The 26,628-nt window shown below is 35.2% G+C and overlaps 1 protein-coding gene and 1 long non-coding RNA gene across 7 annotated transcripts; one reads left to right on the forward strand and one right to left on the reverse strand.

The window, feature by feature from the left end:
• Positions 1 to 1,778: 1,778 nt before the first annotated feature.
• On the reverse strand, positions 1,779 to 13,769 carry LOC120284236. The gene is made up of 3 exons (XR_005543445.2): positions 13,362 to 13,769; positions 13,071 to 13,286; positions 1,779 to 2,247 (listed from the first exon to the last, which is right to left on the reverse strand). It is a non-coding gene; the product is annotated as an uncharacterized LOC120284236 (long non-coding RNA).
• Positions 1,954 to 25,997, forward strand: LOC6733087 (adenylate cyclase type 3). 6 transcript variants are annotated; one of them, XM_039291074.2, is made up of 17 exons: positions 1,954 to 2,242; positions 2,950 to 3,139; positions 3,261 to 3,570; positions 3,627 to 3,745; positions 4,149 to 4,260; positions 8,098 to 8,225; positions 8,402 to 8,560; positions 8,677 to 8,815; positions 10,051 to 10,313; positions 10,403 to 10,766; positions 11,164 to 11,449; positions 11,509 to 11,581; positions 11,670 to 11,745; positions 11,800 to 12,025; positions 13,170 to 13,252; positions 13,759 to 14,214; positions 15,542 to 25,997. In XM_039291074.2, exons 1-17 carry the CDS (start codon positions 1,954 to 1,956, stop codon positions 15,770 to 15,772), a joined length of 3,504 nt encoding a protein of 1,167 aa, XP_039147008.1. In that variant the 3' UTR covers positions 15,773 to 25,997. The 6 variants fall into 6 exon arrangements, 5 of the variants coding, with proteins under 5 accessions (XP_039147008.1, XP_039147012.1, XP_039147014.1 ...); XM_039291078.2 differs by having other exon boundaries at positions 3,375 to 3,570; XM_039291080.2 differs by lacking the exons at positions 4,149 to 4,260; positions 8,098 to 8,225.
• Positions 25,998 to 26,628: the final 631 nt, after the last annotated feature.

Raw genomic sequence — 26,628 nt, forward strand, 5'->3', positions numbered from 1 at the left:
TGACCAAAGTTGCCACGCCCACTCTAACGCCCACAACCCGCACATAACTGCCACGCCCACACTTTTGGTATATGTGTTGTTTATTTTTCACATTTTTATTAGTCTTGTAAATTTCTATCGATTTGCAAAAAAACTTTTTGCCACGCCCACTCTAACGCCCTGAAAGCGCCCAAAACTATAAATAAATTGATATGCAATCACTATCACGAAATCAGTTGTTTTCGCTTTGACTAGAACATACATACGAAATGAGAGAAATACATCTATACATCTATAAATAAATATAATATAAATAAATAAATATATATTATAAATATAAATAAATATAAGATTTTAAATAAATATAAATATAAGAGGCGGTGCCTCTCCCACAGTTTTTGAGATTCTCATAGATATGGTCTATGCAAAAATACGAAACTAAATATCTTTTTCCGTTCTGGAGTTATTAACTAAAAAAATATATGGGGCGGTGCCACGCCCACAATTTTTGGTATCATATAAGTCACATTATCCTAATATCTTTCTCCGTTCTGAAGTTATTAATTTTGGTCAGAAAAAGTGGTTAAATTTCCCATAGTGCAGTCCACCCCTACACACACACAGACGCTGTCAAACAGCAGCTGCACCTATTTTAAGGCCAGCTGCATTCATGGCGTTTTCTTCTTCGGTCGATGGTTGCCTATTGGTGAGAGACCTTACCGAGATCTAATTAACTTTATGCTCTTCCGGTAATATTCTGAATATGCTATTGTGCAAAGCGGGTCTCTTATCAGGATAGTCCAGCTGTACCGTTATCAGTGCATTGCTCCGACCGCATGCGCAGAGACGAGCTTTCAGCCGAAAAAGCTTGCTCTCGTTCGACCTCTGAGCGGTTAAACATGAAATAACGGAGGTCCTTGCTGCTGAGGCTGAAATCGACAATCAGTCAAGTTTATCGGGCGGCTTAGTTTAGTCGAAGGATATTGCTCGGTGTCTTGCGTAAAAATTTACAAGCAGAAAAAATTGAACACAACGAAAAAGGAAATAACCAGAAAAGCAAACGTATGTTAAAGAAGCAATAAAGGCGGACGGTTATCAAAAACTTACAAATATCTTGGACTTAAAGAAGGGTCTTATATGCTGGAGGTGAAAGTTACTGGGATTAAAATTTAAAGCAAACGAGGGTTTGTTGCCATAAGCAGAGGGTACACACGTTCGTTAGCTGCTATAAAAAAATACAATCAAATAGCATTTAAACAAGCCTAACTCACATAACGAGGAGAAACACATGTACGCGCACACCTAGGCAAGACACAGATTTTCCACAAGAAGAAGGACAAGAGGTGTGTTACTTAGTTTGTCAGTCGAATATTCCTCAATGCGGAAATGAAAAGGTAGTCATATACAGAGAAATAAAAAGATTCAGCGGTGGGGTAGAGAGGAGAGAGAGAGCGGACGAAATTCTCTTATTTCAGTTACCGTGGTCTAATGCTGCAAATGTGTCGAATGCTGCAAAAAAGGATCACGTGTTGTAACAAAAAAATTTCAATACGATAACCAACTTATCTATAGTGGTTAGGCAACACTTTATATTTATAATGTTTATGTTTTTTATTTTGTGATTTAATTGATTGTACGCCAATCAATGTCCGGTAGACCCATAGGCAGGTAAACACAAACTTTCTTGCTCTAACAGTTGTAAATATGCGAATACTCACCGCTCTCGCTCAAGGGCGCTTCCGCAGTGCATTTAATTTGAGTGGGCGGAGGATGCACCGATAAGTGTCAAGATTGCTTGCTTATACTTTGTCCCTGTATTTGGTTTTGGCTTGCAGTGCTTTTATTCAGACAATTGAACGATTTTAGGTTCTTGTTACATCATAAACAAATAAACCACGAACATGGCTTCGCATTATTAGTAAACCACAAATACCAAATAAGGTCGAACAACGAATAACATCATAGACAAACGTGATGGAAGCAAATTTGGAGAACGGTCAGATGACGAACGCCTCGACAAGCAAATCGCATTCGCAGCGTCAAACAACATCTCGTCGGCGGCAAAACGACAGCGATGTGGCCGGAGGCGTGGGAATCACCGGTGGCGGAGTCGTCATTTTGCCGCAGCACGTGCTTAACGAACTCTATCACAACTACTCCATCAAACAACGCCGCAGTGGATTGAAGTGGTTTGTCTTTGCGGCCGCGTTGTTTAACATATGGACCATCGGGATTCCCTGGGATCAGTCGGCCCCTACGAGAGGTGAGCTATGAATAGAGATAAATTGTTTAAAGAAATTAGTATCGTACTAAAGACATTGTCGGATGATTGTAGAAGAATCCTTATAGCCCTTATCTGAGAATGTACATATATGTATAGGAATAACTTTTTAAATGTTTACAGTACAGTCGTGTAAAATTTGCTTTTGGAATCAATTAAATTATTATAGTCATTTTATATATGTCCAAAAAATAAATTTTCTTCAGCTTCATTTATAAGCTTGGATGGGCAGAGTACTTATTTATGTATAAAATGAAAAATCGTCAATCTGCCAGCATTGATATACTTTTTTAATTTTAATTTAAATATTGTTTCCGCCCAGAATGTTACTGCATACTTTCTTGTCTTTAGATTAAATTTTGAGTCCGGTCAGATTATTACTTTTACAAGAATGTACACACATATATAAATATAAGGTTGGTATGAAGTCGAACACTGAAACTGTTATTATTTATTCGATGAAAAAAAAAATTAATATACACGATACCATAGAACGTAAACTAAGGTTTTAAGTAAAAGAAGTTTATTTTTTAAAAGGATTAATCGATTAAGTCAGTCTCTCCGTCCGTATGAACATAGGGATCTCGGTAAATATAAGAACTAACAAGTTGGAACTAAGCATTAAAGATTTTTTTTACAATAATTTCAATATTTTATATCAAATATTTTCATATTATTCCGTATTCTAGTGATCAATTGTTGTATGCTGGTAGCGTACTTGGCATTGACAGCGCTCCTTCACATTGGACGCCGTTCTGGTAAACCGGCACTGAGGCGCTTCCACCAAATACTCCTGATTATTGTGCCAAGGGCACTGTGGCTATTAAGCATTCTTCATTTTACCGTCTATGTTATTTTGCAGCCTAGTTTTTCCCCAAGGTAAGCTAAATATAATGATAAATACTGGAGGACTGTACTCCACAAAGTGTATTTTGCAATTATACAAAGAACAAGAAGCAATTCATATGTGCATTCAATTTCTTCATCGATCATCTTTTAGGGACCTACTTGGCTGGGCCATCCTTCTAAATTTCTTGGTCTATGTGACGCTGCCATTACAGCTGATTTTTCTTGGTCTGTCGATTGGATGTATCACATATTTTATTTGTCTTAGTCTGCCTGTTGGTTATTCTCGCTGGGACTCGCTGCTCTCGAACCAGTTAGCGGCCAATGCAGTTTTAATAGCCACGGCAGCGCTGATAGGCCTTTTGTACTACTTTATGGGTGAGGCCAAACAGAAAAGAGCATTTCTCGAGGCCAAAAAGAGCCTTGAAGTTAAAATGGTCATAGAGGAACAGTCGGCCGAACAGGTTTGCATTCTCTTTTACTAACCGTGGATACGAGATATAATGTTTGCAACTATTAGGAGCGTCTGCTTTTGTCTGTGCTGCCTAAGCACGTGGCTATCAAGATGCGGGAAGATTTGGGATCATCCAGTTCCGAAGCCTTTAAAAAAATCTACATGAGTCGGCACGAGAATGTAAGGTAAGCATTAAATCGATTGACTCTTCAAGCTGTAAACATTAAAAATTCTTGGTTATTCGTTTTAATTTTTCTGATATACATACATATGTACAAAAAACAGAATTTTCTTTATTTGATAAAAAACTATAAAAACTAAAAATGAACAGTTACTAATATAAAACAATAAAATATGTTCTTTTCCAAATTTAATTTTAATCAAAAAAATCACAATGTTTTTATATTCTCTCAAAGCTCTTTCATCGAAAGTATTTCAGCCTCCTAATATTTTCTAATGTACAGTAAGCTCTGTTATATATAACAGCGTATTTATAAGTGCTAGTATTTTATTTAATCTATATTTTTCTTACACTTCATCTGCAAATAAATTTCAAAATACTTTTCCTATTTCTTTTGTGCAAACAAGCATTCTATATGCGGATATCGTTGGCTTTACCGCCATTTCCTCCACATATAGTGCGCAAGATTTGGTAAAAATGCTTAACGAGCTCTTTGCGCGTTTCGACAGACTTGCTGAGGTAAATTTGCAAAAAATAAAAAATTTTTGTCTGTTAATGATTTTGATCATTTTAATACCTTTATCCTTTATTTTTTGTATAATGATAGTTATATTTAATTTTTATTTCTAAACCACTGAAAATGTTTTTTATTCCTTTTTAACAATTTGCAGTCGCTTACATTTATTAAAAAGGGAACATACATATTGTCAATTTATAAATGATAAAAAAACTTCCATTCATTTAAAACAAGACAGAATGCTATAGTCGTGTACCTGGACTTCAGATACCCGTTAAAAATTAAAAATTTTTTAATAAGAAATGAGGGGCGTGGCCGCAGTGTTTTTGGTGTACCTATAAAAATTGCCAAGACAAACAATAAAAAGAGAAAAATAGAAACATTTTTCAAAAGGGCGGGCGTGGCAGTTTTTGAGCGTAAAAGTGGGAGTGGAAAAAAGTATTTGGCAAATCGGTAGAAATTTTTATATTATTATTATAAAATATGTTATTATATAATAAAATTATGAAAAAATATGTGGGCGTTAGAGTGGACGTCGCGCCTATGTTTATGCAGTCTGCATACTGAATCTCAACTTTCAAGCCAAACAATAATTTTTTTATAGTTCCTGAGATCTCGACGGACGGACGGGCAGTGCCAGATCGACTGGCTATTGATCCTGTTCATGAATATATATACTTTATATGGTCGGAAATACCTTCTACCGGTTACATACTTTTGAAAGAATCTAGTATACCCTTTTACTCTACGAGTAACGAGTATAAAGAATATTAGAGTTAATCAATAATTGTATTTATGTTTTTTTAAACATGGAAGCTTACCGAAATGATTGAGTGAATATAAATTTATGTAAAAATGAATTTATTTATATATTTATTATGATAGATAGAATAGTTTACAAAACTAGACTAATTTCAATTGACTATCCGTCAATCTCTAAACCTCCTTGGTTTAATAAAGAGTTGACAAACCTAAGAAATGTAAAGTCCAGACTCTATATGAAATTTAAAAATACCGGTTCTCAGTCCATCCTTTGTAAATATTTAAGCGCTCGGTTAAACTTTACCGCGCTTAATGCTCAGTGCTACAAAAATTATTTAAACCGTTGTAAGTCCCAGTTTGCACAGGATCCGAAACAGTTTTATAATTTCGTTAGCACTAAGCGAAAAACAAGTTCTTACCCTTCCTCGCTATTTTTTGAAAACACTACGGTTACATCGGATCAGGCAAAAACCGATCTATTCGTATAGTTTTTTCAAACAACATATTCAACTTTACCTCATTCCGAACAGCCATACTCTTATGCCGTATCTAAGTCGAATCTAATATTCTGTCCCACTATAAACGAAAGCTCACTGCTTAACGATCTTCAGTGTGTTAAACCGGTCTACTCGCCAGGTCCCGATGGAATCCCTGGCTGTGTGCTCAGATTCTGTGCGGAAGCCTTGTGCAAGCCTCTACTGAAACTGTTTACCTTATCTCTGGAATCTTCACAATTCCCTCATATATGGAAGGAGTCCTTTGTGATTCCTCTTCACAAAAAAGGTAGCAAACTGGATGCAAAAAATTACAAAGGAATCTCTAAATTATCGGCTATCCCAAAACTTTTCGAAAATGTTATCACTCCTGATTTGCAGCACCTTTGTAGATCAATCATATCACCGTGTCAACACGGTTTTATGAAACGCAGATCTACAACCACTAACCTCTTGGACCTAACTTCTTTCGTAATACAGGGTTTTAAAAATAATCTTCAAACAGATGTCATCTACACCGACTTTAGTAAAGCATTTGACTCTGTTAATCATTACCTTCTAATAAGAAAACTTGATCTTATAGGTTTCCCTGTGGATCTTCTAAATTGGATTTCAAGCTATCTGAATGGCAGGACGCAAAAAGTCCTCTTTAAAAATTCTCTATCTTGTATTCTCCGTGTCACATCCGGTGTCCCATATAAAACATTCGCGTGTTCTTATGTACGCAGACGATGTTAAATTATGCCTTCAGTACAAGGACATTTAGCGCCATTTGGACTTACAATCCGATCTAGACAGCTTTCAAATATGGTGCCGTGATAACGTATTAAACTTCAAGGGCTCCAAGTGTAATGTTATGACCTTTTGTCGTGCCAACCCAATACGCACGACTTACACTCTAAGTGGGTGCTTTCTGGACAGAATAACACGAGTTGATGATCTTGGTGTTCTTCTGGACCCAAAACTAAAATTTTCTGACCATATTTCGACTATTGTCAATAAGGCCAGGGGTGTGCTTGGTTTTATAAAAAGGTGGTCTAAGGAATTTGATGGTCCTTACTTGACTAAAACCTTATTTATTTCGTTAGTCCGTCCGATTCTCGAGTACGGATCACCTGTTTGTAGTCCACAATACGCAGTCCACTCGGACCGCATTGAATCGGTCCAAAAAAAATTATTACTTTTTGCCTTGCGGCGTCTAAGTTGGGATGCAAACCGTATATTACCTCCTTATTCCAGTAGACTACTTTTAATTAATTCACCGTCCCTAGCTAACCGTAGAACTATGCTTGGAACAGTCTTTATTTGTAAGCTTATTCGTGGGGATGTTGAGAGTCCCGACTTGATTAGTAGGCTTAACTTCTCGGTTTCAAGTAGATTAACTAGAAACTTTAAATCCCTTATCTTAAATCATTGTAGATCTAATTATGAGTTGCATGACCCTTACAGAGTTTTATGTTCTGACTATAATAGACTTTATCCGTAATTATTATTATTATTATAATAAAGACTATTATCTGTAATCTTGACTCTCTGCCGCTATTAAATCAATCGATTTTATCTTTCCTATTACATAATTAGATCCTACTAACACTAATATTTAACATAGTTATTTCACATTATATTCATTTCCTCGTTCCTGTTCTTTTTTTTTATATCGCGTCTATATCTTCTCGCGAATCGAGCCGTACGATACACGGCAGCGCCCCTCGGTCGGTTGGGTGGGAGGTGTGGCCGTGGGACCCGTGCGATTAAAAAAAAAAAAAAAAAAAATTTAAATAGTATAGCATTGGCTACGGGGCCTACAGCTATATTGATTTAAAATGCTATTATATCTTAATCAAGTTAATATATAATTTACTAATTAATTGCTGGCTTGTACATTTGCCTGTTTTGTTTTTAGATTTTGTGGTATAATTTGTTTTTTTTTTTTTGAGGTAAAGAATGAAAATTAATTAATTAAATAAAAATAATTCATTTTCATATTCATATTCATTTTATTTAATTTAATATTTTTCCACCGAGACACGAAACTCCCAAGTGTTTAATGGGAAACCCATGAGTGTTTTGCCGCTCATCCCTTTTAAGGCACTTGCCTTTTTCTTATTGCTTGCCTTCCCTATCCTCCGTTATGAGTGGTAAGTGTGATCGGCACCCAAAACGCAGAGTGCGCGTACTCCCGCGTGCTTGCCTGCACATGCAGATTTTGACTGGGTGTTTGTAAGTACCCGCGTGAGTGGTGAGTGGCACCACCAGCACTCAAAATTGTTGAGTGTGAGTCAAGTGGAAAAAAATGGCACCCTTGCAGTTCTCTAATGTGCACTTTCTGAAATAGTTGCATTGTCGCTTGCATATTTTCATCTCGTTGGCAAAAAGTGCGAGTAGCGGGAATATGATAATCAAGGTATTCGACTATAGCCTTCTTTTTATATTGTACTTGTTGTCCTTATGTCTGAAACTGTTTAAATTTTATTTAAGAATTTTAATTTCACTAAATTACAACTGTATATTATATGAAAATTAGCCATATTGCTTGTTAAATTGTGATCGAACCTAAACTAAACCACAATTGCCTTACTCTAGAAATATCAACAATTGCGCATTAAGATTCTTGGCGATTGCTATTATTGCATTAGCGGTGCCCCTGATGAGCGTCCAGATCACGCCGTCATGTGCGTGCACATGGGACTCTCCATGGTGAAGGCCATTAAGTAAGTAGAGGTTGTAGATATTCCCTGGGGAAAGTGGGGACAACTTGACAGGCGAAAGGTGACGACGAATCCACGCTTGTTCAATTATTAATAATTGCAGTTAACCACGCTCGCTCATTTTGCTAGTTGGGGCTTCTAAGAATCAACCACTTATTACGCTCTCCGTGTGCTTGCAGGTATGTGCAGCAGAAGGCCAACTCACCTGTTGACATGCGAGTAGGAATTCACACTGGAGCCGTGCTCGCCGGCATTCTTGGCCAGCGACAGTGGCAGTTTGATGTTTACTCTAAGGACGTAGAGCTGGCCAATAAAATGGAATCGAGCGGGAAGGCTGGGTAAGTCAGGAATACTTTCATAATGCATATTTGATAAAAGCCATCGTTGTGGCTCATTTGTTCACACCTGCATATTAACGTATGCTTACAAACTTAAATCGCATTTACCTTCTTAGACGCGTTCACATTTCGGACAAAACGCTTGCCTTCCTGAACGGCGAATTCGAAGTAGAGGCTGCCTTTGGGGAGAAACGAGAAGAGTTGTTGCGTATTGCTGGGCTAAAGACGTATTTTATCACCAAAGTAGTTAAAGCGGTGAGTTTGAGAAAAATGATATAACCTTCAATGAAGCATAGGATTTTAAGACAAAACTTTACAAAAGTGTAGGCTCGCTTATGCATGATATACCAAAGATTTTCCCAAAGTCTTTAATCTATTTTATTTGGAAAAAATAGTTAGAATATCCAAAAAGCATTAGGAACATATAGCACAAAATATAGCACTTGCGTCGATATATTTTCAACATTTAAATGGTTTCATTACCCGAAATGGCGTTAGATACTCTGATACAAACCATAACCACAAATAAGTTCAACGACATATAGCACAACCACAATGTTCGGAATGATGAGATTTAATAAATGTAGGTATTTTTAGTTGTTTTTGTGCTAAATTAGCGTTGTTTTTTAAAAGTGATGGTTAAAGTTACAAATTTTTTACAAAATATTTATTAAAAGAAAAAAATGTTAAAGGGATTTATTAACGGACTTTAATAACGTTTCGTTACAGACAAACAAGCGAACCAAAAAAATTTAAATTTTAAAAGAAAATGTATCACATTTTTGATTTTAATATCTTTTAAACGGATCATCGAGCTTTAACAAATTAGATGTCAATGCTTATTTTGGATACTCATTTTTCAATAACCGTTCCATCCCTTTACGCTACCTTGTGGTAAACCATTCAAGGATTCATTGAAAAAAGACCCTAAATTTGAACAAATTACCATTTGATTTATTTTTGACATAACATGCAATTCTTAACGGAGATATTTGTATTTTAGCATCTATTTAGCCATATTCGCCTATTCGTCCGTTTGTCTGTCCGTATGAACGTTGAAAACTTCGAAATTGCTAGGAAATTAAGATTACCCGTGTAGATTCTTGTGACCCAGCTCGCAACGCTCAATTGCTTTAGAACGTTGCCACGCCAATAAACCTTCAAAAACTATATTTATCATTTATCTTGTCAGTTCCTAATACTTCGGGCATTCCCACTCTAACGACCGCGCACCCACAAGTTTAATGAACGTTTTGATTTTTTTCAAAAGCCTTATAAATGATCTTTGAGTAACGGATATCTGATAGTCGAGGAACACGATTATAGCATTCTCTCTTTGCTGACCGATTATCCATTCGCCTACTATTAACATTCAGAAAAGGCAAAATAATTTGAATTATCTGTGAAATTTTTATGTAATTAATTTATATATAACACAGTTTTATAAATCAATGAAAGCCTATTAAAATTTATAATAATAATAATTCCAGTTTGCATCGCCGTGTGCCAAAAAAATAAATGAAACCCAGTCTGAAATTGCACACCCCAATCCTAATGGATCGACGACCGATATTGTATCAGATGAAGATGACAACGATGCCACATTGGACGACGAAGGGCTCCTTGCGCAGAATTCTGTATCTAATGGACACCAAAAAGTGATTGCAGTGACTGCAGACGAAGAGGAGCAGGTGAAATTGGAGAACTTTAAACAACGACTGAAAGATGAGCTGGTAACTCGCGATGGACATGAGTAAGCAAATATTTGCTATATATATTATAGTATATGAGACTACAGCATAGCATACTTTAGCACATCATGAAATTTAACTTTTTTTCTAGAAACCTAACTAAGGACACTAACATATTCTTGCGCTTCAAAAACCCGCAGCTGGAGCAACTGTATGCCGTATATAGAGAGCCGTACAGTTCACTTCCACTTCTTGCCGCCCTTCTTGTGCAGTGCATTGATGTGCTGTACTCTTACATAGTTCTCCCGAGATCTACCCTCCACTTCATTAATATAGCTGCTCCGTTGGTACCAATCGCAATGCTGGTAGTGATCAGCCTTGCCGAAAGCTTTAGTGGCATGCTGCCAAAGTTTTTCGTAGATGTCAGCAAGCGGTTCAATGACATAACTTTTGTTCGCGAGCTGGCCGCCATAATTATTGCACTCACCATTGGCTTCAGTAACGTTATCGACATGGTTAGTTTGTGCTTTTATCAAATAGGGCTATGCACTCAAATATTGCAATGCAAATACTTTAAATGTGTCAATATAATTTTCCAAAGCGTGCAACGCAATAAACACGATGTTTCAACCCCACAATGTATATATGTATGTACATATATACATGCATATACATATATTCTTGATCAATATCGTCAGCGGAGTTGTGTGTTTTAGTTTTCTTATTTTTATCAACGTCTTTTATATTTCGGGATGCAGCATATTCGGGATAAATATTTTTAAAGAAAATCACTTTGAAAAAACTAAAAGTCAATTGAAAATGATTTGCCTTAATTTTTTTTGCAAATGTTTAATTTCAAAGAGTTTTTGCCAGGACGTGCTGTCCATAAATTGATTTCCATTTTCTTTATAGTTCTTTTTCGTCACCTTCGTGCGTACCGAGCATATTGTGAGTGAAAGCGAGTTCAATGTAACGGCTAGCCTAGATAGCGATATAAACTTGGAGGTGGAGGGGATGGTCACCGCAGAGCACCTACTTCCCGCATCGTTTGTGGAACAAATGCGCGAAGCTGTGCCCCCGGAACGAGTTTTGTATCCGTCCTACTTAAGTAACTTTGGAGTACTTATATTAATTGCGATTGCCGTGATTGCCCAACTTACTCATCTCACAAAGATTTTGCTACTATTGTCCATTGCAGGTAATTGTAATTAAAGCGCACCAATTTTACATCGTAATAAATTACTCTTTTCTTAAAAGCTTTGCATTGCTATTTCAATATATTCATAATGCAGGATCTGTATGCTCTAGAGGATGATTTGGAACATCAACCGTAAGTTAAGTAAAGATACTTTCTTAAAAAGATGATTAAAAATTACTTCTTTTTCTTGTTTTCTTTTAAATTTATTAAACATAATTAGTATTATATCTACGCGATATACCGCTTCAGGACTTCTGCTAGTGGCTGCTCTGGCGTTAAGCACTTTGGCAAGACACGTAAGTGTAATATAAAGTAAGGGGCCTGATATATGAAATTATTGCAACTTCTAGATGGACCATGAGGATAGGGTAATATTCAAGTGGAAAACCGAGGTGGCCGAGCAAAAGGAGACCGCAAACGATATGAGGCAGCGCAATGAGGCTTTGGTCTACAATGTCTTACCTGTTCATGTGGCAGAGCACTTCATGAAGAACACTAAACGCTCTCATGATGATCTTTATTCCCAGAGCTATGCTGAAGTGGGCGTATTATTCGCCAGCATGCCGAACTTTTCTGGTAAGATTAAACTAATAGTCTACATACATATAAACAATTACACTTCAGCGATTATCTATCAACTTCGAGAGTTAGAAACACACAATGTCAAAACTCTTGCACCGCATTTGAACTGAGACATATTGTGGCGCGCGAGTCTCACTGCCACACCTCCCGCATAACCGACAAAGCGCTACCCTGTACCGGACGGTTCGATTCGCGAGAAGATAGACGCGAAATAGAAAAGAGCACAGAAGAGAGGAAATAAATATAATATAAAATAATTATAATAAATATAAATATTAGTAAGATCTAATTATGTATTAAGAGTTAGAATTGATAGCTTTAAGAGCGGCTAAGAGTCAAGGTTACAGATTACACTCTATTATAGTCAGAACATAAAACTCTTAAGGGTCATGCACTACAATGATTTAAGATTAGTGGTTTCTAAAGAATCTACTTGGAACAGAGAAGTTTAGTGTAACTTTACACTTAAAAGCTACACCATATTTGAAAGCTATCTAGATCGGATTGTAAATCCAAATGGCAAGAAATATTCTTATGCTGTGGGGGGATAATTTAACATAGTCTGCGTAAATAAATACACGAAGTTTAGTTTTATTGCTAAGATCGTTAATTTAAAAGCTTAATAAAAGGACCAAGGTGGCTTCTTATGGGACATCGAGTGTGTCTTGGAGAACATAAGAAAGATAACTTTTAAAGAGAACCCGTTACGTCCTGCCATTCAGAATTGTTCGCATCTTCGTCGCGTCAAATTGACAAAAGTTAACATCTTAACTTTGTGACTATAAAATGCAATCAAAGACGTTAGAATTTATTCTTACTTGTTAGAAATTATTGTAATGTCTTTGATATACTAAAGTAAAGATCTTTGGACAAGAATAATTAATTTTGCCATTGGACAGGAATCCTTTTCTGTAAAACAATAAATCTAAAGCTATAGACGGGATAACACAAGATATATATTCAAATGTTTATTTTACCAATCCCAGGTCCTTTTTGTTTTTTGTTTTAAATTATATGACTGCAAAAACTCACGGCATACATATTTATAAACGCATTCTCTGAATCTGGCAACACAAGCTGTGTGCACAACCGGCAGTTAATGACGAGGAAAATCACTATCGGCGCTCTTCTTTTTCAGATTTCTATTCCGAAGAAACAGTAAACAACCAGGGCTTGGAATGTTTACGTTTTCTCAATGAGGTCATCTCAGATTTTGATGCAGTAAGTAAATGCTTTCGTATTATTTCTTATACCCCTGCAGAGAAATATTAGTCAGAAGTCGATATAGCTATGTTCGTCTGTCCGTCTATCTATTTCTACGCAAACCAACCTCTTAATTGTAAAGCTTTGGAATGAGACTTTTTCGAAGGGAAGTACATATGTATGTATATGTAAGTCGGAACGGGTGGGATCGGATTATTATTTCGGCTTTAATTTGAAAAGCATCGAACGATTATATCATATACATAGCTGCCGAAGGAACAGTCGGAAAACTAATTTAAAATAATAATAGAAAATGAATTAGAGTTTCGTGGTTTTAACTCGGTATATGACACTGTTTTGATCTTATATTTTTTCGGTTTCAATTTGATGGGCGAATATATCATATAGTTGCAATAGGAGCAGTCGAAAAATTATTTGCTGCAAGGGTATATGAGCATGCCGAAGCAAGCATCCTTTCTTGTTAAATATGAGATCAAGAAATTAAGGGAATTCTTATTTATTAGTTGTTGGAGCTGCCCCAATTCCAAGACATCATCAAAATAAAAACTATTGGTTCGACATATATGGCTGCCAGTGGGATAAATCTGCAGAGGACTCTTCGAAATGACGCCCCAATTACAGAACGGTGGTCTCACCTAGCGATTTTGGTGGAGTTCGCAATGGAACTGAAGCACGCATTGCAAAGCATCAACGAGCAGTCCTTTAACCACTTCGTCCTTAAGATGGGGATCAATCATGGACCTATCACGGCTGGCGTTATTGGCGCACGCAAACCGCATTATGACATCTGGGGTAATACGGTGAATGTGGCATCTCGAATGGAGAGCACAGGAAAGGCGGGTGCTATTCAGGTCACAGAAGAGACGTGCAATATTTTACAGCCCTTTGGTTACAAATTCCTTCAGCGTGGTCTGGTAGCGGTCAAGGGAAAAGGACAGTTGATGACATTTTATCTGCAGGTAAGGGTTATGTATTTTCTTAAAGCCAGATTCCTTAAGCTTAAAGAAGCTAGGTTTGAAAATATCGAATTTTATACCCGTTACTCGTAGAGTAAAAGTACTAGATTCGTTGAAAAGTATGTAGCAGCCAGAGGGAAGCGTTTCCGACCATATAAAGTATATATATGTATATATTTCCGAAAGTATATTCTTGATCGGGATCAATTAAGCTTACATTTTCCAGAGACATAGTTGCAGCGAATTTTTGTTGATTCATATTGCCATGCCCGAAACTGCCACGCCCATACTTCTGAAAAATTCTTTAAAATATTTTTATTAGTTTGGTAAATTTCTATCCATTTGCCAAAAACCTTTTTTCCACGCCCACTCGTGCACAAACCGCACAAAACTCAGACTTTGGCAAAATGTCCGACATGTTGCCACGCCGACACTTTTAAACAATTTTTAAATTTGTTCTCATTTACAAATATCTATCGATAGCTGAGTAACGGGTCTCTAGATAGTCGTGGAAGTCGACTATAGCATTATCTGTTGTTGAAATTTGAAAGCTGGAGTCGTTTGGCCACCAATTAGTTTTGCTTTGACCACGTTTAGTTTTGACATTTCACTTAACTTCAGAATATTTTAAAGGTAATTTTTAAAATTTGAAAAAAATATGACACATTAAAGATAATTTCTGTCATATCAGACTATACCAGTATAGTAAATCGTTTGCCTATCTTCTAATAGTACATATTAGAAAATAAAACGTTTGGGAAACCAATTGTTACTTGTTTTAATTGCGTGTATAATTGTTTCAAAATTCGTTCTTATAATTTGCCCTTAAAACTAAAAATGTTTAATAGAAAAAGGGTAGGCATTTTTACATAACTGCTATTCCACTATCGTGGTTAATATAACATTTTGATATGTTAGTAAATGACTAACAAATTATAAATAAAATACATAAAACTCTAATTAATTGATAAGAAGTAGTCATAAACTCAAAAAGTTTTGTAAAAATTCGAACTTTCTACGTATTTTTTATCGCTGTGGACAACAGTCCACATGTGCATACACGCATACCCAAACAAATGAAGACATTCTGCGGTTGTCCAACGGTAGCGCTATTTCTAAACCAGGCTCGTTTGTTTCTATACAATCTGCATGCTTAATCTTACCTATTTTTGTTTCCGCCTTCCCTTTTTTGAAATTTCTTTCTTGCACCTCCATAAGCTAAGAACAGGGTTATCTGATAGTCGAGAAATTCGACTTAAGCCTTCTCCCTTTTTTAAATTGCGCGTAATATAAGATAATCGTAATACAAAATATTCTATTGTTCTTCAAGGGTAAGTCCCAGTCGAGTGCTGAACCGGTATTATCCGGCGCAGTCGAGCTCAATGGCCAGGATTCATCTGCTCTAGAATCCACAAGCGAACTGGAGACCTCAGACATTAAGATGCCCTTGCTGAAGATGAATGCCCCAGAGCAATCGTTGGAAATCGACCAAGATCAGAGCTTAAAAAATGACAGTGCTGGCCAAGAGAGGGTGGGAGAATTTCAGTCGTTGCTAGAATAGTAAGCTTGTCATACTTATGATTTTAATTCTTTGTGAACGTGCAGACAGAGTGGATGTGTATACGTGTGTGTGGCCGTGTTAAAAAACAAGAGTTTACTATTTTGAAGAAATTATTTTTGCAATAAGTTAGCTTTTGCCTCAGTGTTCGTGTGATATTCCATGCCAGATGATTAATGAAATAAATAAGCAAAATTCGAAATTAGTTATTATAACAGATTTTTCTTTCTAAAAGTTTGTAAACTGTGTACCTAAAACAAGAAATATATCTATCTTCTAAGTATATTTTTGTATGCCTAAGTATTTTCAGTTATTCCAAACCATACTTCGTTTAAAAAAAAGTCAAATTTTCTAAGCTCTGTAATATTTATGTGATCCACTTCGCTTTGCAGCTAATTGATGTGTAGATTTGCATCTCAATGTGTAAAATATATATATCCGCATTATAGTTAAAACCAAAATTACGATATAAGTAATATTGTAGCTATAGAAATATAGAATATATTAGTTGAGAGTCCAAATCCCACCATATACAACTAAAACCCACGTGTCAGTCCAAATTGAGAACAAAACGTACTATAATTAATTAGTTAAAAAGTATTAAATATAAAAATGGAAATGAAATCAAGGAACAAAAATATAATGCTTAGAATGCGTTCTTGGGCGTCGTCAACCAACATTATTCCTTCATATATATATAAATATTTAAATTAAAACAAACTTATTAGCATTGCATGCTTGTTAAATGCAACGAATTAGCAAAGCAACAATAAACGAACTTAATTATCAAAAGTTGCAAAATAATCAAGGAACATGACCTAAAATCTTTTAAATGCGTTTGTCCATCAGGTTTTTGTACTGCATTATCTAAATTTTTCTTTGATGGCTTAAGGCATGACAATCAAGATGAATAAAAACTATACAAATGATTGCTTTAGCTCGAAATTCAACTGCACTATGAACTATTTTTACAACATACTTTTTATTAAATAATTTTAGAAGATTGTGACGTTTATGTTGGTTTTTTCATGAAACCTTAATGTGAAATAAGGTTTTACTTCATTAAAGATAAATTAACTAAAATATAAATTAATTAAAACCTACCAAATATAGCAAATTATAGAGAAATAAATAAAATTATTTTAGCCAAAGACTCATAGGTTTTTTAACCCCTTGTTCACATTTAATACACATATTAAATATTTTCCGGTGTATAAAAAGTTAGGTAATTGGTATATTGTTCCTCGAACATTATTCTAATGTCGTGGGACCAACGTGGGTCATACCTGCCGAGGTGCGATACAAATTTGAGATAAAGTATATTATAAACCGAACATAATTCTCTGTGAGGAGTAATGCAACACATAGTTAGATTACAAAGATTTAAAATTTGAGTTGGCTAGAGCCGATATGTTAATTGAGATTAACAATACTAAGGAGGTAATATATGGTTTGCATCCCCCTTAATGTTTCTTAAGATACATAGTAAATGTTTTGTTTTGAATTTATTTAATTCAAGTGAACTCATTTTGCGGACTCGAAGCAGGTGACTAGCGAAACGAATAAGGCTTTAGTTATGTAAGGATCATTAAATTTCTTTGACCACATCTTATAAAACCAAGCACACCCGTGGCTATATTAACTATGGACTAAATATCATTAAAAAGTTAAGTTTTTGGTCTAGAAGATAAGTACCCGCTTAGAGTGTGAGTCGCGTGTATTAAGTTGGAGCGACACTTGGAGTTTATTAAGTTATCACCATTTAAGTTTATTAAGTTATCACATCACCTTTTTTAAAAGCTGTCTTGTTCGGATTGTAAGTCCGAAGGGCTGATCGTAGATCATGTATCGTAATTGGATACAATTTTAAGTTCGACATATATGCAGCATAAGAATAAATTGGGTAGCCTTTTTAAGCGGTATGGATGGCGGACAAAGAATTAAAATACTTTGGAAATTAAAATAAGCAAATATATCGAGAAACGACAGTTTAAAGTAATGTGATAGAAGGTCAAAACTTTTGCATTTTGTAGAAAAGTAGCAAGATGTTAATTATTTCGAGAACGAGGTATCTTTTTTGAAAAATTATTTCTATTATTAAATCTTAGCTTTAAACTCTTTCACCACCATACTATTCTTCCAGAAATCTCCAGAATATATGCTTGAAAATGGTGTTCGGGACCTTGACATTGCAAGGTAAAAGTTCCCAAGCGTAAAATAAGTTAAGCTTTTCCACTTTACATTAGACCAGTAGAAGCCGTAAAACTTTGTTTCTCTAGTGGAACCACCTAAAGGATTTTTGGCGGTGTCTCTGTATGGATTTTTAGCAAGCTGTAATAATTAATTATATTCTTTTTTTATTTTTAGTTTTATTTTCGAAAGGTATACGGGGAATTCCAACTCCCCCTTTGTGACCTTGGCAGCTATTAATTCAGCCCATTTGGGCGCGCCGGCTAACTAAAGTTAGCTGTATCTAAATTTTTAAATAATAATAGCATAAAAGGGGACAATATCATATAATAAATTTTTTTCTCTATTATTTATTGAATCTTCCCTTTGTTAGTCTACCAATAAATATTCAAATCTGAAGCTAGCTTAGTTAACTTAAGTAATGCCCTAATAAGTTTATTGCTGGACTGGGAGGTCGTTGCGGTGCAGTGCAGCTCGTTTTGACTGCATACTAGGATTAGTTTTCTTGCGAGGGGATTTGGATGGGTGGTCAACTTATTTAGGTTTTTCATTTTCTTATCAGTTACTACTTCTATTGCTAATTTGATTTTTAGGTCTCTGTGTATGTATACGTTCCGAAGGTACCAGAGCGCTCCAGTGAGAGCTCTCCGAATTGTAGACTGTGTTCGCTCAATAAAGTCTATGTTACTTCTGGATGCGTTGCCCCACAGCTCGGAGCCATAAGTCCAGATAGGTTTTAAGGTGGAGTTGTATAGGAGATCTTTGAACTCCAGAATAAGTGGAGAGCGAGTATTTCTGAGCCAGTGCTCCTTGCTATAAGTCGCCTGTCCAGATGAACATTGCCTCGTCGGCTTGTGGGATGCATATGTGATTCAGGACCAGTGGTGGGCATGTTTGCTTGTTTAAGGTGAAGGTAACCTGTTTGCATTTTTTTAAATTTATTGAGATTCTCCAGCCGGCAAGCCATCGTTCTACAGATGTTAAGTGTCGGGATAGGAGTGCCTTGGCTTTTGTTGGGCATTTGGAGCGACTGAGTATCGCGGTATCATCAGCGAACGTAGAGGTTGTAGATTGTAGTATGTGGGGAAATCCGCCGTATACAGGGTGCTTGTTAGTGGACCCAGAACATTGCCTTGTGGCACTTCAGCTTCGATTGCGCAATCGCGCGAGGTGCTTGTATTGCATCTTATTGCAAACACACTGTTGTATAGATACGACTTCAGTAGCTTATGTGTGTTTTGGGGCAACAGCTAGCTTATTTTAAACAAAAGTCCACCCAGCCACACTCTGTCAAATGCCTGCGCGACGAATAGAAAAATGGCTGTGCAATATTCTCGAAGCTCAAAAGCAGTACGTATTTCTGACGGGATTCGATTGGCCTGTGAGGGTTCCATGTTTTTTCCTGAAGACAAAATGATGTGTTGGATGTGTGTTGTTTATTTTAAGATGAGGGCTAATTCGCATCAGTATCATTTTTTCAAACAACTTTAAAATACAAGTTAGCATTTTTGGAGTTAATAAGTCGAAGCCAGTCGATTTTCTTGACTTCAGTTGGTCTTTGATAACCTTTTTTAATTCACATGGTCGGAATTCATTGGGTTTCTGAGGTTCTAAATTTGCTTCTATTAAAGGATGGAGAATAAATGAGTTTGTATCGGGATTTGGTCGAAATACATTTTCTAAATGGTCAGCGAAAGGACTGGCTCTTTCCTCATCACTGCGAAACCAGATGACTGAAGCTATTGGAGTCTTTATGCCTTGTAGTTGGTGATCTATTGGACTGCCACTCCCTTCGTAGGCGTCGTTTTTCTAATACCAGCCGTCGATCAGGTCTTGGATTTTTTCTGGGTCTGCTGGCCAGTATGTAGGCCTACCCGGGGATACATAGTCTAGCTTGTTTTTTTTTTTTTTTTTTTTTTTTGGGCAGTAGACTGCGGCTAGAGTCATTGAACCATTGCACACTGGGCAAGATTCCCTATTTTTTGGTGTAAAGACAAACAATTTTGTAAATTGTATTTTGAATTTAACTATATATTATGATAGAGCATACATTACATGGAACATAAAGTTCATGGTATGATTAATATAGATATAACTTACTGATTTAGAATTATGTGTTCCATGTTTTAATTGTTGTTGTCTTTGTTTACGTCTTAGTTTAGGCAAAATCTAACCAGAAATGATTTGTGACAACTTGTATCAAAAACTAATAACTAATGTGTTTACACAAAACTGTAATTAAATTGATGTTAGTAACGCCTTTTGCCTAAATTTGCCTATGCTCTTTATATTTTGACAGAAAAATAGTTGTCACTTTTTCCCTCCATTTCACATTAAATGACGGAAAGGTGTTGAATATAATAACTGGAACGAAATCTTGCCAGGTGTGTCCTATCTGTGGAGCCAGTCCAGTTTGTACTTAAAATTTTATACAAACTTAAATTGGAAAAGTGGCAACAAGGGATAAAGAAGAAAGAGACATGATAACATGCAGTAAACAAGAGTTACAACAAATATTTTTGACTCAGATGGGATTACATGTCAATAACCCAAAACAAAACAGAAGTGGAAATACGAATGACTTAAACACCACAAGAAGAGCATTCAAAAGCACAAGGCAACTTTCATCAATATTAAGATTAAATTATGATATTTTGCACAGGTTTTATATAATATTAGTTGCTATATTTTGTAAATTTCGTAAAAATATTTATAGATTCAAACAATTCTGCCAACGAACTGTATCAATGTATATGGATCACTATAAATGGTATCCGATGTCAGCAACTGTCCGTCCACAAAGTTTTGATTCACAGTCCGCAGATAATAGCATCCTCGGTTTTACCTATCGGCTGCTTTGGAGAGAACGCATCTGAAGCACGTAATACATTTTACAAGCGTGATAGACGGTCATATTCGAGACAAAAGATCGTCTCAAAATAAAAAAATCGCTTTGCCCAAAGAAGTCATTAATCTTTTAGATGCACCAAATGTAGAACATATTAATAATGAACATTTTTCGAGAAGCGATGATAACGACTCGGATTTGTATCACGATGATCAATTTTCTATGCATTTGTACTTAGAAAATTTTTGTTAATATATGAATAATTATAGTATATTAATAGTATAAATATGTGTAGATTAAATAGATACATAAAAAATATTCAGCTTAAATTTATTGTTAAAAATATAAAAGTCACACTTATGCAAGTGTATGTGGAGAGTGATGAAATTAAGAGGATCATGTAAGAGAGAACGCGCTCTATTATTGTTCTCTTTGTACTCTGTCATTGTTGCCTCTCGCATGCATGTTAGAGGGTAATCGTGCTATTTGCTTGCAGACAACGAGAGAGTGAAGTTCTATCGGTTGCTTAAGTAAAATTATTATTGAATAGTTAGAACAATGAAAGTATTTCACTATTTGGTTGATGGGCTGGCTTATAATATACATACTTAAACGTATTATATTTTATTAAATTCAATAGGTTATGGGCCCAGTCACATTTTCGGCCAAGTGGTGAAATATTTTAATTGTGCAAATAAGAATAATTAAAATAAATAAAAGTGAATTTTCTTATTTAAATATATGTATTTATTGAATACAAATACATATCGCAATACATTTGCGAAATACATACATATGTATGTACATATAACGATACACAAAAACGTTTGGTTGTATATACATAAGTGTAAAAGCAGTACAGCAACGAAAAGTGATTCTAAAAAGCGCAAGGCAAACGGAGAAACAAAGAAGAAAGAAGAAGAACAGTTAGTTTTATAATCGCAACGACGCGTGGTCAAAAGTCAAAAGAAAAAAAGACATGGATAAAGGAAAGAGGAATATAAAGCCGTTCAACGGTGAAAAATATTCAATTTGGAAGTTCCGAGTAAGGGCACTGTTAGATGAAAACGATTTGTTAAATGTAATTGAGAAAGAACAAACAGAAGTAAGCGAAGAAGTAAAACGGGCAGAAAGAAATGCAAAGGGGATCATAATAGAATATTTGAGTGATTCTTTTTTATGTTTTGCCAACAGTGGAAATTCGGCAAAGCAGGTTTTTGAAAAATTGGATACTATTTATGAGCGTAAACGCTTGGCATCTCAACTGTCACTACGCAAGCAATTATTCTCTTTAAAACTAAAAGGTGATACTCTGCTAGTAAACCATTTTCATTTATTTGAAGATTTGATAACTGAGTTAGTTGCGGCTGGAGCCAAGTTGGACGAAATGGACTCAAATTGCTCACCTACTTAATACACTTTCGACTAACTATGAAGTAGTAATAACAGCTATAGAAACTCTTACTGAGAGCAATTTGACATGACTCGATCATGAAATAAAGTTAAAAGGAATTAACAAAGACACAAGTGCTAAAGTGCTGCAAGCTATAGGCAATCGAGAGTCTAGGGACAATACATACAAAAACAAAGCTATGAAATTTATAAAGAAACCTTTTAAGAATAAGTCCAAACTAAAATGTTTTCATTGCAAGAAATTGGGTCATATAAAGAAAGATTGCTTTCTATTAAAAAAGCAGGCAAGAAACCAGAATGTTCCAGATGGAAATAATGTTAGAGAGAGACAGGCTCAAATAGCGACAGAAACAAAGCCAGAACGTGCGTTTGCATTTCTGATGAATGCAGTAGTTAGAGAAAGACAGACTCAGAAGGTAGAAACGCAGCAAAAATGCGCATTTGCGTTTATGGTGAAATTAGTAAATTACACTGAAAAGCCAAACGAAGTAAATTTTATATTAGATTCGGAGGCATCAGATCACCTAGTGAATAATATTAATTTATTTTCTGAGTATGAAAATTTAAATTTAACGTGTCTATTGAGATTGCAAAGCGTGGAGAATTTGTTTATGCTACTGAAAAAGGACAAGTTAAACTTAACTATTCTGGAAGCAACATTACATTACACAACGTGTTGTATTGTAAGGAAATCCCGCACAATTTGCTATCCGTAAAGAAGATGATAGATGATGGAATGTCCGTCGAGTTTAATAAGGATGGCATTAAAGTAATCAAGAACGGTAACTTGGTATTTGAAGGAGTATGTGACTATAATGTACCGACTGTTAAATTTACTTTAAATAGTAAAGTATATACATCTGCAATATCAAATGATGCAGAGTATCGCTTGTGGCATGAGATGTTGGACATATAAGTGTTGGAAAATTCTTAGAAATTAAACGAGATGGCTTGTTTGAAGATAGTGAACTTTCGTGTATTGACGGAAAGCAATCAAGACTAAAATTTGAAAAACACAAAAATAAAGAAAATATTGAACGCTCACTATTTGTAATTCATTCGGATTTATGCGGTCCGATTACACTCTCAACTATTGATAATAAAAACTACTATGTAGTATTTATTGATCAATATACACATTATTGTGACGTGTTCTTTGTATTTAAAGATTTTGTAGCAAAGAGTGAGGCTCATTTCTATTTAAAAATGGTTAATCTATATATCGATAATGGAAGAGAATATCTCTCTAATGAAATGCGTGAATTTTCTGTCGAAAAAGGTATCAGCTATCATTTAACGGTTCCTCATACCCCACAACTAAATGGTGTTGCAGAGCGGATGATTAGAACAATCACTGAAAAAGCTCGCTCTATGATTAGCTGTACTAAACTAAATAAAAGTTTTTGGGGTGAAGCTGTTTTGACAGCAACATATTTAATTAACAGGTCCCCAAGTAGAGCTTTAAGAAATATAAGAAAAACACCATTTGATATGTGGCATAAAAAGAAGCCAGTAATATCTAAAGATATTTGGCTCGACAGTATAAGCACTAAATAAAGTGCGAAAGCGAAAATTTGACGAGAAATCGATCAAAACTATACTTGTCGGATATGATCCAAATGGCTATAAGTTGTGGAATGAGAACCTGAGAAAATTTATGAAAATGGATGAAATAAACATGAAATCGGTGACTTCAAATGAAAATGACTCTATGGAAAAAAAATTATGTTTTTGATCAATACAGTGATTCTCTAATTGAAGAGAATGAAGAGTCGAATTTTCCATTGCAGGAAAATTGTGAATCTACGGATTCGAAGTCTGATGAAAATCCAAATTAAAATTCCACTTGTCTCGAGAATACCGATCCAGTGGCCGAAACTGGTGATAAAATAAAAGAAAATAAATATCAAGAACAAATTAGACGCAGTGAGAGAATTAAAGATAAACCAAAGTTATCATATAGATTTTTAGAAAAGTGTCTGATGAATACCCAAATGTGTTTAAATGATATACCCAATACATATGAAGAGATTAAAACTCGTGAAGACAGAACCTTGTGGGAGAATGCCATTAAAAACGAACTAAATTCTCATTTTGTAAATAATACATGGTGCTTAGTGCAAATGCCTAAGGATAAAAACATAGTAGATTGCAAGTGGGTTTTTAGTATAAAACAAGACGAAAATGGTAATTTACTTAAATATAAGGCAAGATTGGTAGCCATGGGATTCACCCAAGAATATATGATGGATTATGATGAGACTTTTGCACCAGTTGCACGAATTTCTAGTTTTAGATATCTTTTAGCTTTTTCGAATCAATATAATATATTGATCCATCAGATGGATGCCAAAACAGCTTAAATGGAGCACTAAAAGATGAAATTTATATGAAGATTCCAAAAGGTTTAATCATGATCATCATGATGAAAATAAAGTATGTAAACTTAATAAAGCCATTTATGGTCTAAAACAAGCTGCAAGATGCTGGTTTGAGATGTTTGAAACAGCACTACAAAATTTTGGATTTCGGAGTCCAGAAGTAGACAGATGTATAAATATTCTAGATGAAGGAGATATACATAAAAATATATGTATTCTTATATGTTGACGATATAATAATTTCTGATTCCGAAAGAATGTCTAAATTTAAAACATATCTCTTGAATAAATTTCAAATGACCGATCTAAATGAAATACTATATTTTAATGGCATAAAAATTTAAAGAAAAAATGATCAAATTTGTCTCAGTCAATCATATATTAAAAATGTTTTAAAAAAATTCAATATGGAAGATTGTAATCCAGTTGGGACTCCTCTTCCAAGCAAAATAAATTATGAGGCTTTGCAAGTAGAAGAGTCATATGAAGCACCATGTAGGAATTTGATTGGTTGTTTAATGTACGTTATGTTATGTACACGACCGGATTTAAATACATCGATAAGTATCTTATGTCGATATACTAACTACAATAATAGAGAATTATGGCAATGTCTTAAAAGAATTTTAAGATATCTAAAGGAAACTGTCAATTTAAAGTTATCATTTAAAAGGAATTTGAAAGTAAATAAAATTCTAATGGGGTATGTTGATTCTGATTGGGTCGGAAATGAGACTGACAGAAGAAGTACTACAGGGTATATATTTAAAATGTTTGAAAATTGTCCAATTTGCTGGAGTACTATGAAACAAAAATCTGTTGCTGCTTAATCTACCAAAGCTGAATATATAGTTAAATATATGGCCTTATTCGAAGGAGTAAGGGAAGCATTATGGCTAGAATCATTAACAAATGAAATGAAATTAGAATTAAATGGTCAAATAGTTATTTTCGAGGATAACCAAGGTTGTATAAGTATAGCCAATAATCCCACTTGCCACAAGAGAACTAAGCACATAGATATCAAATATCATTTTACCAGAGAACAAATTGAAAACAAACTAATTTGTGTTAAGTATCTTTCCACAGATTTACAATTGGCTGATATTTTGACAAAGCCACTACCAACTGCCAGGTACAGCACTACGAGACCAACTGGGGCTAACCGAATCTGAATGAGTAAAATGAATTTTTATCTGAAGTTTGAATCTTTTATATATATATAGTTAAATAGTTTTTTAATTGAGCCGAACAAATGATCCGTATTTAAACTAAGATCAACGCTGAAAGTTAAATAGTTTTTATTTTCCAAGTCGAACAAATGATCCGTATTTAAACTAGGATCAACTCCGAAATAAATGAAACACTGAATAAATTCGTTTTTGGGTTTATTGAATATCGGTTTAAGACTTATTGAACTTTACTGTATAACTTTCAACTTAAGACTGATTTCGAATGTGAGTGAGATTGAGGAGGGGCCTCTTTGGGTTACCGAAATAAAGAATAGGAAAAACGGAATATCTCTCAAGGTTGTGAAGTGAAGTAATAGACGATCGACACGTAGATAACGCAGAAAATAGCTTTAAACGGTAGATCAGCAACTGATAAAATCATGTTATGTTAGTTTAATCTTGGGAGATGTTCTTGGATGTTTACGTTGAGGAGAGCCTCAGAGAGAGCAGACGAAACTGCTAGGTCAGGTTTGGGAATCTGTTTACAAGAGCGACCCAGTTTGGGTGGCGCGAATATTCAATTAACTGAGCTGGCCAGCCTGCGTGGCATATATGTTTATCGTGATGAGTTGGCGTGAATACGTCACTATATAACCATAATCAAACCAAAACAATTACTAGTCTAACTATTACTATGTTTATTTAAGTGAATCTTGTTAAATTTTTATTTGATTGCACTAATTGGGTTTTACTGGGTTTCCCCAAAGACACTAGAATAACAAGATGCGTAACGGCCATACAAATTTTTGGCACGCGATTTTTTGGCCGTGGCTCTAGAGGTGGCTCCAGGCTCTC

This window comes from Drosophila simulans, chromosome 2L, assembly GCF_016746395.2.
Source record: "Drosophila simulans strain w501 chromosome 2L, Prin_Dsim_3.1, whole genome shotgun sequence".
NCBI classification, from domain to species: domain Eukaryota; kingdom Metazoa; phylum Arthropoda; class Insecta; order Diptera; family Drosophilidae; genus Drosophila; species Drosophila simulans.